Source organism: Rhyacophila brunnea, unplaced genomic scaffold (genome assembly GCF_057557595.1).
Source record: "Rhyacophila brunnea isolate RB1 unplaced genomic scaffold, BYU_Rbru_1.0 scaffold_15, whole genome shotgun sequence".
In the NCBI taxonomy this organism is placed as follows: Eukaryota; Metazoa; Arthropoda; class Insecta; order Trichoptera; family Rhyacophilidae; genus Rhyacophila; species Rhyacophila brunnea.
Window position 1 is genome coordinate 35603899 of NW_028232806.1, and position 19493 is coordinate 35623391.

Here is a 19493-nt window from a genome sequence, read left to right on the forward strand (position 1 = left end):
GTCGTGCATGGTAGTTATCATGTTTACCTCCCTTTTGTCATGCCATTTCAACACAAGCAAAGGGTGTCGGTTTAAAGATTTTATTTCACCCTTTTTTAGGGTATTTATTTTTATTTATTTATCGGTAATTTCCGTTCCGTCGCCACAATAAATTATAAAATCTAAAATATATCCAGTTTCAACATCACAAATCACAAATAACTTAATCCCAAACCTATGTCTTTTTGAAGGTATAAACTGCTTAAATATAAGTCGTCCTTGAAATACTATAATACTTTCATCTATACAGAGGTTTTCATTCGGCAACATTGAGTCTTTGAACAAATTTCTGCAGTGGTCGAGAAGTGTTCTAATTTTGTAAAGTCTATCACCGGCAGGGGTTTCACTGTCAGAGTAGTGAAGCATTTGCAAAATTAGCTCATAACGATCTCTGACCATCTATCCTTCCTCTATAGTTTCTCTATTGTAAGACGGCGGTTTCTCGTCATCAATAGGGTAACAGCGTAAAATATGTACAATTCGCTTATGGAAGTATCATATCAGTTATGAATTCGGGCGTTAGGTGTGTGGAGTTGTGTGTTGGTCAGATGATCGTGATAGCCGTTAGTAAAGTTCACTATTTTACCCATTATATCTTCATTTAAAAAGTGTGTGAAAAACTCCATTTCACTTGAATTCTCATTCAAGCCTACACTTGGATTAACACCAGTGTTAAAACTGTCAAAGTCATACACAATTGGCACAAATGGTCCCGCGGTCCACGGTTGACGTGGAGCCTCTGGTGCTTCATGTCCAGAGGTGGAAGTGGAAGCCTCTCCCACATTATGGTCAACATCAGAAGGGTCGTCAATATTGTGTGGTTCTGCCAGCCCTGTTTCTCCTTCATCATCAGTTTCCATTTCATAATCGGAATCCAAGTATTCAATGGATTCTTGGGCTTCCTCATCGGATACACTATCACGCGCAGACATTTTGATCGCAATGTACAAAAATTAACTTTAAATATTTCACTACACAATGTACCTACACGAACTTATTGTCACTATTACAAATGTATATAAAAATATATATGAAGAATCTGTGAACTCGAAATTATATTATTGAAATTTAAAATATTACTTAACACATTGGGTTCCAATTTTTACTTATGTAGGTTTTACCACATCTTCTGTATGTAAGCAGTAGATATGGACACATGGTTTGAATGAGAACTTGTCTGGTACTGTGCATACCATCATTAAGTTGAATGATGGTGAATGAGGTGAATTTATAATATAATTCTTGAAAAAAATGTATGCTATTGCGTTTGTTTCTCTCTGAAATCTTACGACAACCAAATGGTATTTTCTGCAATTGTGAAGTATTATAAATGATAGATATTCTGTTATGACAAAGTGCATCTTTTTAGAGCATTTGAAGGTTCCTCCACTTTTGTAGGATTAGGTTTTTTGAAGAAAAAAGTTGAATAATGGAACCAACATTACAAATTTTATTTTGTAGAACCGAAACCCTTGCGATTTTTTTATTAGTAACAAATATTTTTAAATTGTAAGGGTCTAATAGCCACGGTTATATATACCATCATAAATCGTCAGGTACTTATCGAATTTAGAACTAAGCTCATCACAGTATAAAAAGTATTGAATGAAATGTCAAATGTTTGCATGTGGTGCCTGTGATTTTTTCACTGTGCTAATGGAGACATTCTTACAAATGAGGATCGTATATTGCCCACCATCAGTTTGGACAAACCCGATATAAAATCTCATTGAATGAAAACCATTCCATACTAATCAGTCGATACCTCATTGGCTGAATACCATTTAATACCAATACGCCGACCAATGAATGACTAATGAATGTTTTTCGAACTGCCAGGTAATGTGTGTGTACATCAAATCTATGTGAATTTAGCTAAAGGCCTATCCCATATAATAAATTAATCGGTTTACTAAAAGCGGCAAGACAGTAGTGAATTCTTATGACAGTCACAGTGTAGTCACCGATATCTCCTGAATTGCCTATAGTGACATCATTTACTTGTCATGACAGATATTTCAAATTAACTGAAATGAAGCGATGGATTTTAATGAATGTCATAAAAATCAAATGAGTAATTTGCAGGTAAATCAATAGCGACGTCAGGCTTGAGCAGCGGGTCAGCGAGTGGCACGGCGGGGCATGTGAACGCCATGATGGGTCAGTACATCATGAGCCAACCATTCTACCCCCAACAGCCCCTCGCCTACACCTATGAAGAGATGCAGATGCTCCAGCAGAGGTTGCCCCATCATATGGTGAGACAATTGTTAACACACGTCATTATTGTCGAATGTGATTTTTTGAGGTTCTTGAAAACCAAGTATTCCAATTAACAAACATTAATCCAACCAACAAAATATGCAGAAAAGTATTAAATTGCAATTGCATCGTAGTAAAGAAATGCTAGAACGAAAGACTGAAGAAAACATTTGTACGATGAAATTAACTACTTGTTTCTAGCAACCATCATGGTCACTGTACACTGATAAACATGTCTTGCGATATGTGTTACAACCCTAAACTAATTTATCTATACAATGAACCATCATTATTTAGATTCATAATCAGGGCTTCGAATTATTTTTTTTTTTTTTTTTTAATATATCGGAATGAACTGCAGTATTCAAATCAAACTGTTTTTACTTTATAGATGTCTAAGTTTTCCGTAATGTTGACAGACGGGGTACTATGAAATGGGCTATGGCAGTAGTGGGGGAGGCGGCGCTGGCCGTGACGCTTCCATGCCCTCATTCACCTCTCTGGGATCAGCGGACGGTCGCTTTGGGAGAGCAGACGCACCCTCGCCCTCACAACAGGCGCAGGTGCAAGCGGTAGTGCCACACCAGCAAGGCCAGCAGGGGCAGGGCCAGGGGCAGCAGCCTGCCACGGCCGCCCTCTTGGGGGCGGCTGGAGCGGCTATGCAGCCTTACGCTTACTTCTATGGAGGCAATATTGTTCCTGGAAGCTTTCAGCCCTACGGCACCCCTCCCATGTACCAAGTAAGATCTATGCTCCATTATTTTTAGCAAAAGATAAATTCAGTGTTGTAAAAATAAATAATAGGCTAATTGAGATTTCTAATAACAATTACCGGTAAGTCACACATATGGTTAAAATTGAACAACAATTTTGTACATCGTCAGTGTAATTTCTAAAAAACACCAAAATCATACAAAAAAACTACCGATTATGTCCAATTTTATGTATTTATTGCTATAAAGAGTTTATCATCTAATAGAAATAGACATATTTTAATTTGAAAATAAGATACTGTAGAAAATAGAAATTAACCTTGAAATCAATTAGTTTACGCTTGACGCACAGATACTAGGAGATTAAGTTATATTGCGATTTTTCAGATAGCGACAGGTGGCAGCGCAGCTTCGTCGAGTTATGCTGGTGGCAAAGGAGTAGGAGTTGGTGTAGGCGGAGTGGGGGTTGGTGGTGGCGGCGGAGGGTATGCCAGCGGGGCTACGAGCTATGCGGCACCTCAGCCACAACCCGCCGCGCAACCGTTGCAACAATACGATACACAGCAACAGCAGCAGCAAGTGACCACGCCCGTGGCTCTGCCGCAGCCCGCGCAGCAACACAACGCCCACCAGGACTATAAGACAGGTTAGCTTTCAAACAAGCATCACATACGGTAGAGGAAGTACAGATTCTTCTGGCATTGCGGCCATGACGAAATCACTTTGGAACAGTGTAACAGGGTTTCCATGGAAATAAGCCGAACCGAATGGTTTATGACGGTCTCACCTTACGCCGAAACCGTTTATTGCCGTAATAAAACTTGTCGAGTGTTCACCCACTTAGCTTCGAATTTGTATATACGGGCGCCGCCTTGTTCCATTATGCTCTATTCAAATAACGGTGTTTGTACATGCGCGCCTATTTGAAACAAGTATTCCTTATATTAAAACAGAAAAATATTTTTTCTCTATGGTCAGTTTTTGATGTCTATGGGCACTTAACTGTCAAATAAATTACAATTTCTGACATTTTGCCGCTAGATATCCCTAGTGGTCCATATATTTTGAACTCGCTATTACATTTACTTTCATATTATTTCTTTTATTTTTCGATTAATGCTACATTATGGCCGGATAATCCGAATGCCGAATAAACGTTATTGAATAAATAATCATTACAATATAAACAAATGAAAGTAAATGGTTATCGTGATAGTATACCTACCTACCATATAATTATTATGCATAAATCGATTCCAGCATAATCATGTGAATTGAGTTGTTCAAAATATTATATTACTTGTATTTATTTGATTTCATGAATCTGCGTTTGATGTGTATTTACTAACGAGACTCCTAAATTTGAAAGCGTCGCCTCTTTTACGAAATTTGCGGCATTGTAGATTAGCTTTATCTACGAAAGCAAAGTTTACTACCTATAAATAAAGCATTCATGATTGAATAAAATAAGCACCAATTATAGAATCAATTGTAAAATAGATAGTACCATTAGACAATAATCAAAATAATACACTGAATCATAATGAAATACGGAAGAAAACAAGAACCTATGACAATTATCAACAAACGCGGGCTGTCAGTTGCGATCTGTCAAAAATGGACTCTGCCAAATTTAGCAATCGGTTTCGCTAAACTTATGGTAGAGGGGCATTAGGTGTTCGGGTTCGGCGAGATGCTTATGTACTAAATTTGGATGAACGCAATTATACGGGCGTATTATATATCTGGCATAAAATCGCATTCGAAAATTTTGGATGAACACCCTATTAGTGTAGTGTCGTTTGAAAGCAGTGAATCAGCACTTGAATGAGTCATCTGTACTGCCATTAGAATCTGACACCATTCTTCTGTTGATTGCGCTATAAGCTGGTGCACATATCTAAACTTGTCGGTCTTTAGCCTCGTCTGCCGCACAGCAATAAATCAAACCTTCTAGGAATGTCGCACAGATGTTGCATAATATGAAGACCGCACCGCCTAGCGACAGTCACGCGTAACCTTTTGAAATATGGATATGTATGGGATGCAGTGACCGGCGAGCTTTGACATCTACACAGGAATGACCAATTTGTAACGTGTGCGTATCCGTAACTGCAACACTAGCGGCTTCGACTCTTAGCCCGAGACGCGTGCGATTTGTTGCTAGCAACACTGGATTTTTTTTTTCAAACTAAAAAGTCACATTCCACCAATGTGCGGGAGCTTCATTTGGCAACGTATGTTTTGTGAATAACGATGACGTCACATCGACATAATGCAGAAGAGACGAGTTTAGATGTGCGAGCCGGCTAAGGTGCATAGTGAACTTGACCAAGTGAACCACTACTTTTCACTCATTTATGTGGAGCGTTACCACGTACTTCCGCCAAACTTAATAATTTCTATTCTAATGTTTTCTACCTCTTAGGTACTTCTGGATTAATTTGTCTGGCGATTGTCTCATCGAGTTATCTGCCCTGTCCGTATACATTTTAGGTTAATAGGCATATATTACATTGCACAGCCTTGTTTATTCCCTTATTCAATTAATCTGTATTCTGTCCTAACGCATCATACCCAACATGCATCTCTATACTATGCTACTCTTAAGTTCTTAGATTTTTCTTTTACTGAGGATCCATGGTTCACACAAATGTGTTGCCTATTATAGTATAATAATATGTCTGAAAGGGTGTGAAAGTACAAGCATGAACCTGTAGTAAAAAAGATGCTTGGTTTTTGGGATTATAAAGTTGAAGACCATAGTTAGACACCTGCTATTGTGGATGGTTATAGTGTTTAACAGTTTCGCTGCCTAGTATATAGAATTGACCCCATGTGCCAATTCCACGAAAACGTAAAAATTAGGTCAAGGTAAATGAAAACAAGTGATGACTATATTCATAATATTTTTTAAATAGATAAACATGTCAATACGGCAGTTAAATATAATGTCACTGATCAGAGCCGCGGCACTGCCCTTGAACTTGAACTGTATTTGTTATAAATAAGTTATGTTATAACAAGTCGTAAATTATAAAATTTTTCACAGTACTTAAGACATTGAAAACATTCAAGTGGTTTTGTGAATGAAGGCCCTTGTAAAAGCTCGAAAATATTATTATGTTACCCAATTTATTTTATGGATTTTTTATGGCCTGAGATGGGTCCCTAATTGATTTTATGAGATTTGGTGTTCACCACATTATGAAAAGTATCAAATTTCAAAGCAACCATTTAAGTAACACTAATATGAAGACCAATTAATATTTTCTTTGAACAGTGGCGTGCTTGACTAAAAAACTTTTTATCTTTATAAAATCATACTGAAAAATATTCTAAATAACCTAATGCTGCCACTGCTGAACATGCGATAAGTGATAATGATAAGTGGTATGTAGGTAGGACCTTATAAAACACAGTGCCGAAAAATGTCTATAAAAAAACAAATTAAAAACCAACTAGCGAAAAATATCGGTAACATATTCATCTGAGATGCCAGCTAAGAAATAAATCACTCAATGGTAGTGCCAGTGAAATAATGACAATTTCGTGATTACTATACAGGCGACTCCGATCGGATACGGTGGCACCGACTATGAGTGGTGACGCGGCTCCGATCGGAGCCGGAGGCAGCGATGCTGTTAACGTGTCTACCTGTCAATAAAGACCTACAAATCCTTACTACCTACTGACGGACAGCTCGTAGATTTATTCTCTCATGAGTCCGGGTCAATAAAAGTCTAAATTCCATCTAAACATATAACAAAATGTGACATCTCTTGTGTTATTCAAAATTATAAAATAAACCCCCACAAACTTTTTTGGTGATTTATGGCATCAGTGGGTCTATTCTATACACAAGGCAGCTAGCTATCAACGGTAGTTTATCATATTTGTATTGAGGTATTATAATTGTTACAATAAGTTAGCCGTCTAAATTGTGTTATGTGGTGTATAATATGTGATGTGATTACAGGCGGGTACAGTTCCACACAGCAAACGAGTGTGGTGAAGCAAAGCGGAGTGAGCAATTCCACATCGGCAGCGACTGATCTCAATAGCACTATGTACGGTGGAGGAAAGACACATGTCACGCTCAATAAAGTCAATGTGAGTGCCCCATGAAAACAGTTTGCAATATTCGTGGCAATTGCCTTTTTTAGGTGTTATGTTTAGATAATTCTCATGTTTGAATTATTTTTTATCTGTAAATGTTAAATAACGAGTCAGTATCGAGTCTTCACCACTAGATAGCAACAATTGAGCCCTTATGCCGGGTCCACACCGAAAACAAGTCGCGCGACAACTCGTTAAATTTTACGATAAGCATGATAATTATCGTAAAATTTCTTAAGCAATTATGATAATTATCGTAAAATTTAACGAGTTGTCGCGCGACTTGTTGCCGGTGTGGACCAGGCATTATACTTATACGAAAAAATAGTGTTTTCGCAACAGCATTGGTTTTCTGCACGTTAGTTCATAAAACACATTGTACATCTGTTTACATACAAACTAAAACTAATAACAGGGAAATCACAATTTAATGTGCGCGGAATTTATGTTTTCTCGCTGTTTGCGTGTAGTTTCTGCAGTCCTGTTTCATTTTACTGTCCAACAAGATTCTTCTTGGCTACGTGTTGAAACTGTGAACTAACAATAACAAGCTCCTCCCATTTTTAACTGCACTTCGATTGAAGCGCCTTCCGGATAGCGACGAGTTGTCCACGTGTTATAACTGTGAACTAACAAGATCCTCCTCCTTCCGCACTAGCGACTTCCGGTTATTGCCTAGATCTTCTTGTCGGACAGTAGTCCATTTATTACCTTGTTTTATATTTTCCTCAATTTACATCTAAAATAATCATAATTCTATTAAAATTAATAAAGTCTCATATTATTTTAACACATTTAACGACCGTTTATTTTAGATAGTACCATAAGTGATGCGTATCACATTATTCGTAAACTGCCACGTCATGTTTAATCAATATCATCTCTAAAGCGAAGATTTAGCAGGATAATACTAGTGAGGTGAGGTGAGGTGCTCAATTGGTTTCCCTGACTTTGATGCTTTCAACACATTGTGACAATTGTCCCATTCAATTGCAGAGCTATGACAAAGTGGCGTACAATAGTGCGACGCCGCCCCCGCCGTTTGGGCTGGGAGCCGGAGGAGTGGGGGTGGGCGTGGGAGTAGGGGTGGGCAGCGGGGCGGGGTACGTCCCCCAGCAGCACCTGTACTTGCAGCACACACACTCACAGATGCCACCCCCGCAGCAACAGCATCATCAGCCGCAGCACCAGGTCAGATGGCACGCCTCGCCACCACGAAACACATGCCTAAGCCTAGTGTCACACCACACCGTTTCCGAGACACACTGCATTTCATAAATTTCTAACGTCTGTAACATCTTTTCAATAATGTATCATCACTTTATAACGGGGGTCAAGGAACGTTTTTAGACGGTATTACCTCAGTTGTCATCCACGATTTTTCTCATTAAATCAATTATTATAACTTGGAATTTTATCAACAATCTCTGTCCAAAATCACGTAGTTCCTTGTCTATCCACACCATACAGTATTGACAATAATAAATTATAATAATACAATCACAGACAATAATTTTCGTACTCTTGATATTATAGTTCACTATTTGATTTACTAAGTGTCAACAATGTCTTAACAATTTTTATACGTCATGAATACTGAGTGATCCAGAGCACATTTTATTAATAATTATCATGAATTACCACCAAGCGAATACTAAATTTCTTGAAAAGGTCATCTTCAGTATAGCAGAGTGGGTAATAGTTTTTTTTTTGTAAGAGAGATTAAGAAAGTTCCAAAGTCAAGAGCTTTCTTTTTATCTTATCCGGACAAAATTGCTTTTAACCAGAAATTAAACTTTAAAATAAAGCTTCACAATCAAAATCTAGAGCTCGCTTTCTTGTATTTTTTATGCCTCAATTTCATGCTCTTCGGGTGAATTTTTATAATTATGATTGCGATCGCCAGCTTTCTTTTTCTGTTTGAACTTTTTCGAATTTTCAAGAATCTCATTGATGATTTCTTGATCACAACCTCTAACTATATTGTAGATTGAGGACTGGAGCGAATTCTACTGTTCTGTAGTAAATTTCTGGCAATGTTTTTTTTCATTGTGGTATGGCACCGGGTTAATCATGCACTTTATATTATCTTTTGTCTGAATATGATTATTAAGAATGCAACACCGGATGAAAGTTTTTTCCAATCAATTCTAAATCTGTAATTTCAAATTAGGATGCATTAATACGAATTCAGGCATCTTTTTAAGTATCATGATTTGTAGCATTGCGGATTTGTCATGGGTGGCCATCAAAGTTGTTGAAGCAAAACCTTCTACAAAATCTACAAAGAAGGAACCTTTGAATATGAAGCTGAAAAGGTTAATGCTGTGAGTCGTTCCGCATTGCAAGCCATTTGTAGCAGCATTGTTATGGACTTATTTGCCGGAGAAAAAAATACCTGAAATTATTGTTGCAAGATGCAAGAAGCAATGCATCAGATGCTACCGACATGTAATATTTTTCTATGGTTACCGATTTAATTGACATACAATTTTTTTATAAACCATTTATGTCATTTGTTTGATTTAAAATTTGCTGTGTTGCATACCAAAGGCCATTATTACATTACAGAATCTGATTTGAATTGAAAAAATTTGCATTACCTCCATTTGCAGACAAAATTTAATAAAAAGAATACTATGTATTTCAGTTTGTGATTATAATTATGTGACTGAATTTAAAAAACTGACGTGGTTACAAATAATGGATTAAAATTGGTTGTGGCGTCTTTTAAATATAAACTTGGAAAACAGTATCAGTTTTTGAAATTCAGTGATCTTAATTATATTTATGTAATACAATAGCATTAAAAATCTACTTGTAGTTATAATGAAAGGTCTCAAAAAATAAACAAGTAAATGATTATTAATTGTTTGTTTTTTGTTTCATTCTCAATATTGTGAAAATATTTGAATCAAGGAAATGGATAACAAGATGGTATTTAATTTTTGTTGTAAATGTCAACAAGATAATTGCAATATTGAGAAGATTTTAGGACTTTCTGGAATATTAATTTGTATTTTTTCTATGAAAACATTTTCTTCTGTGTTATTTATTTATCACCTGTAATAAACTGAATATTTATTTTAAATGTTTTAGATGTATGATGCAATAAATAATAGATGGATGTATTTTTACAGAAATATAAATTATTAAAAAAGCATGTCCAGCAAGGTTCTAATAAGATTAGGGTAATCTTTCTATGCATGCGAGGCAATAATAGATTGTTATAATTTTATAAAAAAGTATTATAGTCTGATCAAAATACTCCATTGAGGTAAAAATTTTGAAGCAGAGTTGCTTAGCAGTAAAGCGTCAATGACATTGAGCTACTTTACGAGCTGCTTGTTGGCGAATCTACAATCTGCCTGTAAAGTCGCCCAGTGTCATCATCGAACAAGCTAACAAGCAGATTGTAAACAATCTACCGAGAAAAGTTGAGAGCCGGTCAACTTTACACGCTACACGCCGGCGTGTGGGCCTACTGCGTCTGTGCAGTAAAACGTGGTAGCGACCTCCCGGTAAAAAAACGAACTACGTTCTGTCAAAATATTCGCTAGCTTGTTGGCTTCTCAGCGAATGGAAAGTTTTGTGTCATCATCACAATCGCAGTAGCTGAATCGCCCGCTTTTAAATTCGCCAACAAACAGCTTGTAAAGTAGTTCAATGTCAACAACGATTCGCTGCCTCTGAGGTCTTACACTAACAATCAGTTTTGATCAGACTGTGGCATGATTTATTTCTTTTAAGTTTTTTTTTTTTAATTTCTATCAATATTTTCATTTCAATTGTGCATCTGTAAAGACCGAGAAACCTTTTAACTAAGCTGTGTTCAAATTTTGGATTCAAATATTTTTAAATAAGACGTTAATATCGTACGTACAGGCAGCCCTTGACTTTCGTTTGTTTCTTAACATTTAGTTTTTTGTTGATTTATGTTGAAATTGTGCGTTTCCATGCAGTCACTCTTCTCTCCTCCGCTCCCCATCACTTTCTCGAATATATAAAAGGGTGGTATTCAACTATCTCTTGAGAAGTTCATAAAGAAAACACCTGATTGATAATACGCTTCGTTTACTTTATTATACCCATTGATAAATAATATTCCGAAGTAAACTTTTTGATATATATTTTTTACATTGCTCTACTTTCGTACAATCAATATTCGTACACATTTTCAAGAACCAATTACGTACGAAAGTCGAGGGCCGCATGTAGTTAAATTATATATTATATTCAAGAATTTTTGCAGTTTATATGTATTCGGAACGATTTATGTCATGGTGATGGAAAATAGATCATCAATTTGATATTAATTTAAGATATTTAAATAGTATATTTTGTTGCCAGCAATTTGGAAAATGAGTACTTCTTTGTCTCTTTCTATATTGTTTGATACTTTCATGGATATTTTTTCTCCGTGTGTTCTTCCTCATTCTTTTGTCATCAGGCTCCTTGGAGAGGCATATTCAAGATCAAGCCTCATTGAACAGACAAAAAGCCTGTGAGTGAACATGAGAGGGCACATTGATTAAAACCTTACGTTCTCAGTCATTGGCCATAAATTTTACTAACACCTTGCAATAAGTGATAACCCTGATAATATTAATAGGGACGATGGGTTATGTTTAAAAACGTCATCGCTTACAGCACCAGCAAAATCCAATATTCACTCAGGTATCTCTGGTCATCACAACTGAGGTAGTACACCATCACTCCCTTTTTAATTCTGAACAGCGTTTGGTCTCGAACAGACCCCCTTCCGACTCACTTTGAGTGGTGTTAGCATTCATATACATACTCTAAAAGTACAATTCGATGCAATATGTCTTGAGAATGGCCTCTGCAATGAGCATGAGCCTGAAATGTCAAGGAAAGAAAGAGTAAGAGCACACGGTGACGACCCAAATATCTAAGAGTCTTACATTTTTCGGTATTTTTTTACAATTAATGATAACAAGCTGATTTTTTAAGACCATTTTCCAGATTTCTAGTGCTATCAATGTCAGAACATTAATCCCGTTACAATAAATACGGCAACACGACTTTTTTTATTTTCAATAGTTTGTTGCTGAATCTGTCATTCTGAGAAATACAATTAAATTTTCATTTCAATAAATTCGTAGCAGATGCATTTTTATCAAGTTGGTTGTTTCACTTTATTGTAATGTGAGTATTTCAGTAGGTATGTACAGAAAAACCTCTATAATTTGAGATTTACTGTAGTTTTCCTTGAATTTTTAACCCCACAAAATTCAAACTGAATATTATGTACTGATATGGAGGGAGGGGTTTATGTAGAAGGGTGTGTTTTGACTTTAATTAATTTTATTAAAGCCATGGATTCAGGGCAATAGGTATATTTAACTTTTCACACAAGATATATATAGAACTCGGATGCTAATGGAGATAACATGAAAGTTTATCTAATAATCTTGAAGATGTCACGGCACTTTGTTGTTAAGGCTTTCGCCGAGGTTAACTCATTTAGTGCTAACACCGCGACTGGCGCGGTTGGAGCAGTTGGCCATTAGATATAATTAACGTGTTATTTAAATGTGGTAATTAAAAGGTAATTTAAAGGTCAGCAGTGATTGTGTTTAATTGTTTTTAAAATTCTATATCGGCCGGTATACTCAAACAATATCTTCTTGGCTACGTGTTAAAACTGTGAACTAAGAAGCTTCTCCCATTTTTAACTGCAATTCCATTATAAACTAACAAGTTCCTCCCATTTAGTCGACAACAGCGCCTTCCGGCTTTTGCCTAAATTTTCTTATTGGAGAGTAGGTTCGTGCACTTTGTCGTGAAAAAGGTAGCCTTTTAGGTTCTGACACGTCTAAGCATTCGAGGGCTAGTTGCCAAATAACTGGTTTTTTTTTCTAGCCAAGTGTGGGTACTTATTCCGTTATTTCAAAATTCGTGAAATTGTTTGTTTTCGCACATACCGCTATGAGGAGATTTAGACATTTATTGCGATAATTGGTATCAGTACTTATTCAAAATAATATAAATGATTTAAGATGAGGGTTCGCCATTTCCGTATCAGAATTATATTTTTTTTTTATTCATATATTTATGATTCATAATATATTCAACCTTTTCTTATTGTTCAAAAACATTATTAATATAAAAAAAGTATTTTTTTTCCGATTACATAATTTGATACTTTAAATTTAGAATTAAAGAGGTTTTTCTGTATGTACTGTGAATGATTTTAGATATTATTTTTTAATTATTCTTATATTTCAACACATTTCTTTTATTACATTATTTTAATTCACATTTGCATGTTTTTTTTTCAAACAGTATTGTGTTTTATAGATGGATGTTCGGGTAGCCAATAGAAGGGTAAGTTATTCTTATTTTGCAATTGTTTAGTTTACTTTTAGACAGAAGTTTTTCATTTAAAAGTCATTAGTGAATGTTGCGAACCTTAATCATTTATTGTAGAAATTAATATTGATTGTTGATTATTTTTTCAAATGATTTTCTGATCTTAATGATTATTTTTGTGATAATATGACAATGAGAAATTGGAATGCATTAATCCTTTCGGCGCTCACCAATCTGGGTAAACACAAGTGGCATATTAAAAATCTTTAACTCATTAGTGTATGTATATTGTACAAAAATGTCAGTGCCTCTTTCAATTTAACACGAAATCTGTTTTGCAAAACAGTCACTTGATCTACAATGTATAACGTTACCGATTAGGAGTCCGTTCACTAATGAATACAATGATACAGAGTTGCAAATACCACTTCATAATTTTTGTAATATTTGATAAAACAATGTAGAAACCAATATTACACTATGTATCATTAATTGTGGAAAATTCAAGTTTTTTTTTTAAATGAGTGATTCAAATTATTTATATAATCTTCTTTGTGTTATCAAATGTTACAAAATTTTTAATGCCCTAATTGCATGAGCAGACTCGCAGGCACTTACCGACGGTTTGGTCCAATTGAAAAATATCACTTTAAATCTATACATATTATAGTCATAAGTGAAATAGAAGATTTTCTATTAATGCCTGACCAGACTTGGCGACTAGGGACTTGTTACCTATTCAAACACAATCAACAACAGATTGTAGTGACATTTAAAGAAATTAAAAATGTTTGTGTACCCAGCCAGCCAGCCACCAAACTGACCAAAAAATATTTTTCAGTTGGCAACCCAACAAGCACCGGAACGATCCATTTGAAGTTTGAATCATTGTTTTAATAACTATCATTAACAGGGAGTGGTTATCAAATTTGGTCAAATCCACTTCTTGACGAAGTGAGAATATTTAATATTTTCATTCCCCCTCCGTGAAAAGTTTGTGTTTATCAACAACGAAACAAATACATCACTCTGATTGTGTATGGCATTCAGCAAGGTTGTTTCTGTCTTTGCAACGATTTAAAATGACATAAATGGTTAAAATGGATTTGATGCTATTCGAAAATAAACCTGGAGGTTTTGTCCACTATTGACATTACATAATGCCATGTCGAATACTCATACAATCATACATCAAATTGGTATTGTAAGTAAAAAAAAAATTAAAGTACCTCGAGTGACAATTTCTTACTAAAATCAATGAGTCTGCGAGGTGTTTCATGTAATTTGGCTGTAAGTGTCTTTACGACTATGTATTGTTTTATTATATTCTTTAATAATAAGTGCATGATAGTAAAAATGTTTTTTTTTAAGTTTATTGATGTAACTATTACATATTTGTAATATTATTTAAATTAAACACAATTTTATAGTACTAATTTCACTTGTATTACATATTTAACCGGACGGTTTCGTCCGCCTCGGAGGGAAATTGTCATCTAGTATAGAATATATGACAGATGGGCCATAAAATTGTGTTTTAAATTAAAAATGCGATGTCATTATGATGAATATTTTTTTTTGTACTGTTTATTAATCGGTTTTGGGGACATAACCACTGTTATTCTTTCGATAATTCAATTGCATCCCTAATTTTAATCTACATAGGTGTTACGTTACTGTTTTATCGGTAATTATTCATATTTGCAGTAAAATTATTGTCTAGTTGAAGGGGCGAGGATTAAAGTGCTACAAGTGGCATATAACTAAAAATTGTGTTTGAGCCGGTCATCACAAACCTATTTATGTGTGTAGAAAGTTAAAAACATTTTATTTCTAAGAGGTTGTCCATAAAATAATGATGTCGCACGATTTTCAGTATTCTTTTAAACCCTCCTCCCACTATCATCACAAAATCTTTAACCCCCCCTGTTTAATGTCACATTTTGGAACTTCTCCCCCATTTCTCACAGAATATAATATATCCTCAAAAAAATAAGATTATATTTTGTCAGATTTGCGATGTCACATTTTCTACAATCCCTATTAGGCTGATTTTCTAGTGACGTTGACGATGATGCGTAGCTGCTCGGTGCTAACTTGTCACCCCAGACTCGTTCTAGTCTCATATGGATTGCCGCGAAGTACAGTCGGCGGCGGTATGCTTGTCAAAATTGTTTTTGTAATTGTGTACTCATCGTAACGTACGCTGAGCGTGACACTGCAACGCTCATTGGCAGAGATGGCGCGTACGGTCAGCGCTGATGCTACTCGGCACTGAGCAATCAGTTTTATTAGGAAACACTACATAGTGATAATACATATTTGCCGATCAGCGCCGACGGTCAGCGTGACTGGAAAATTAGCTTTACTCTTCATCACATTATAAAAGATCCCCTCCTTTCCCCTTAGGGTGTGGCAGCATATATGGACGACCCATAACATTGGATTTACAGTTCATTAACTCCTGTGTATTAAAATGTTTTTTTTTTAACTAATAGGAAATATGTACTACTATTTTTTCATGGAATAGATCAAAGTGGATCATTTGAGAGGACGACTTCATTTCAAGAATGTTCAAAATACTTACCTATGTATAATTTAACTCTGAAGTTGATTTATTCAGTAGGTTTAACTCTAGTTACTTTCTTATCTATGCACTTGGATCATTTTAATCCTCGCTTATCAATTATGGATAAATCTTATTCAATAAATAATTAAAATAATGGTACATATGTAAGGACTTGATGGATAGTTAATTTTTTATTTTATTTGTGCACAATGCCCGAGTTATAATGTGCCCCTTTTTCATTTGCAGGACAACGGTACAAACAGTTCCAGGGGCGGATCTTCAGGCGGGAGCAAACAGGGCGGCGGCGGAGGAGGCGGAGGGGGAGCTAAGCAGGCGTACTCCGGCTACTGGAACCAGAACTAAAACCCCAAAAAGATTTCAAAGCCCACTCCGCACATATTATTAATTACACACACACATTTGAGGCATGCACACGCACGCGCCGACCAATCACAGACCGGCCCAATCAAATTGGAGCGAGTGAGACGCGCTGTGTACATTTTGACGCCAGGAAGAGACTTACTGCAATGTTGGAACGATCTACTCTCGCCGGAAACTCTGCAATAGCTGATGGATGTGTTCAAGCGCATATTAACTGTCCTTACCTTACTTAAAAGTGAATTTAAATGAACTAAACCAGTTTTTATTACAATACATTACGTATACCCGTTTCAGAGGTCTTATTTCTCTGTTTAAAGTATTACTAATGATTGCATCAATAGTAATCATCATCATCGATGTTTATTTTTGATCTCCGGTAATTCTGAATGTATGAATTATCAATTTATTAGAAGAAAATATTGAATCGCCTAGTATTGAAAATGGACAACTCCATTTCAATTGACTCAAATTATGTTTAATCTCCTGGATTGGATTTGTCTTTTTTTGACACAGTCTCAATTATTAAAACACCAATTTGTACTAAGGGTCTGTCGCCGCATTTGATATGGAAGAATAATTATGGATAGCATGATAATCCGCAAAATACTCTTTCAATTGACATTCATAATTTCTATATCACTGCGAATGATCAGTTTCCATTTATATTTCATTATTAAACAGACGTGTATGGCAAACGGTTGTGTCCTCTCTAAAATTCAAGACACAAATCTCGTAAAATAGAGGCGAAAAATTGACAATAAATTTATAAGTCAATTGTAGAAGCGATTGAAGTGAACTTTCTGTATTATATACTCTTTACTAATTTCTCTCAACCATGTCTTCATATAGTTATGTAATATTTTGTTTATTTCTATCTGGAATATTTATTACTGTTTACAAACACGCGGGGAATAAAAATGTGTACCTTGTATCTTGTTACCGATACTCTATAAGAACTTTGAAAATATCATGTTATGTCAAAACACGTTTTTATATACACAAAATATTACCGCAATCGATCTGAAATATTTCTTTTTTAATTCAATTAAAAACTAAAATTATCTTTTCTTTTGAGTCGTGATATGTTATCTGAAATCGTAATATTTTATTTTGTTTAATTTTTTTATATTTTTTTTTTTGTTTCGAGAGGAGGTAAAGATAATTTAATATAATCATAAAATACCTTTGGGGTTACTCGCAAAGTGCGTTGGTTACTATTATTTTGTTATTAAAAATTTTATTAAGATTTATTAAAGGCTACTTGTAAGGTTTTTTCTTTTTTTTTTACCTAATCCAACCTGTGATTTCAGACAAAATCGCCAACTAACTTACTATTCAAAACTAGCATTACCGAAAGTCATTTAACTATTCATTTTATTTCAGTAAATTGTGAGACACAAAATTGCATAGAATGTATAATTAAAAAAATACATATAATATATCTTTATTCGATTCTACTCCACAGATTGGGTTAGGTATTTTTGTGGTTATTGATGAAATTTGGTTAACGTCTTGTACATAAAACATTTTATTTGTGTAATTTTTACTATAAATGAATATTGCCTGATAAATTATTTTTCCTGATAAACCACTATTTCATCATAAAAAAGACACGGTGCACACATGAGCCGAGGTATTTGACTCACATCTAAAATAATTATACTAATCGTTTCTGCCTAATACCTACTCTAATATGTGCCGTGTTCTTGAATTATTTAGATAATTTTGTATGTTTTTACATACCATTTTACACATAAATATATTCGATTGTATTTAAATTACTCAGACTGAACGTAATTGACTTTTTAGACTAAGCTTTACTGGATGTTGTTGCAATGTGCCGATTGAATTATTTTTTAATGTAACTAAAAAAATTGTGTGTATTCTTTCAAATTAATCAAGTTTGAAGTAACTAGCGACTTCTATTCAAACGAAAACAGAGTGTATCGTTGTTTCTAACAAAATAAAATTATTCATTCTTTTTTATATTATAGAGGTTAGTTTGGAATCTCGTGAAACGTTTCATTGAATTATACAAGGCTTTATTTTATTATCCACATTAGCTAATGTTAATTGGGGTAATAAATTGATATAAATTATTTCTATACCACGTATTAACCCGTATACTGTGCTACGGATCGAGTCGTTGTTCGAATGTTGCGATGCAATTAAAAAATGCCGGAAATAAATTGGCACGCATCGAATGGATTAATCTTTTAAATAAATGGCCTTCAAGATATCTCGGAATGAATTTGTTGTGATGATTACGTGAAGGAAGTCATGATTCAATTACGAACGAACAAACGCTACGTTTGCAGGCGCAATATTGATATGCATTCCTTTTTAGTCTGTAATGAAAAATAAAATATCAGCCACTCTGTGCGTAAATATTTTCCGTTATATACCACTGCATAACTGAGGCATAATCAAAACAGTTTTTGTATCTTCTGTACTCGGGGTGTTGCCACATTGTTGTAAGAAAAAAATTATGTTTATTATTTTAAACATGTTTCAAAAACTAAACATGCAGCCAAACCAATTGATAAAAAATATATATATATTTAATAATTATTTAAATCGAAAGCCAGATTTGGCAATGTTGATAGTGTTGTAATAAAAGAAAAAAAATGGTTGTATCGTCTTGTCAATCGGGTATATTTGTGCACGGGAATTTTTCTCGCGGCGACTTTTTAAAAGTCGCCTTGTTTTCGTGCGCGATTAATTTTGGCTGCATCGGAGAAGTTTTGTGCGTGTGTGTGCATTAAGTGCTAGGTGGTGCAAAAAAACCACAATTTAATTTAATAAATTACTTAATTTACTGCTAGAATGTAATCTAATCTTTGTGTAACTATCATAAATGTATAAATTAAACTCTCTTTATTAGTTGAGGGAGTACCAACACGAAAAGATTATTAATTAATTGTAGTGCTAAAGTAATGTACGTTTTGAAGCGGTGATTTTTGTGGTTACTGTACCCAATATGTATTTTGTATTTAGTTGTGGTTTTTGTAACTGCAATTATAACAATTATAGTATAAATTAATAACTAATTAAACTTCTGATACATAACTGTC

General features: G+C 34.8%; 1 protein-coding gene across 6 annotated transcripts in view; it reads left to right on the top strand.

Annotated features, from left to right (window-relative positions):
- Positions 1–19493, top strand: part of LOC147075274 (protein lingerer-like) — a 50872-nt gene extending 31379 nt beyond the window's left edge. For all 6 annotated transcript variants that reach the window (XM_085942544.1, XM_085942545.1, XM_085942542.1 and 3 more), the window contains 7 exons: positions 2125–2297; positions 2721–3041; positions 3402–3660; positions 6994–7127; positions 8130–8324; positions 13458–13484; positions 16285–19493. In XM_085942544.1, the coding sequence (XP_085798670.1) occupies positions 2125–2297; positions 2721–3041; positions 3402–3660; positions 6994–7127; positions 8130–8324; positions 13458–13484; positions 16285–16401 (1226 nt within the window). In that variant the 3' untranslated portion in view covers positions 16402–19493. The remainder of the gene's footprint in view (positions 1–2124; positions 2298–2720; positions 3042–3401; positions 3661–6993; positions 7128–8129; positions 8325–13457; positions 13485–16284) is intronic.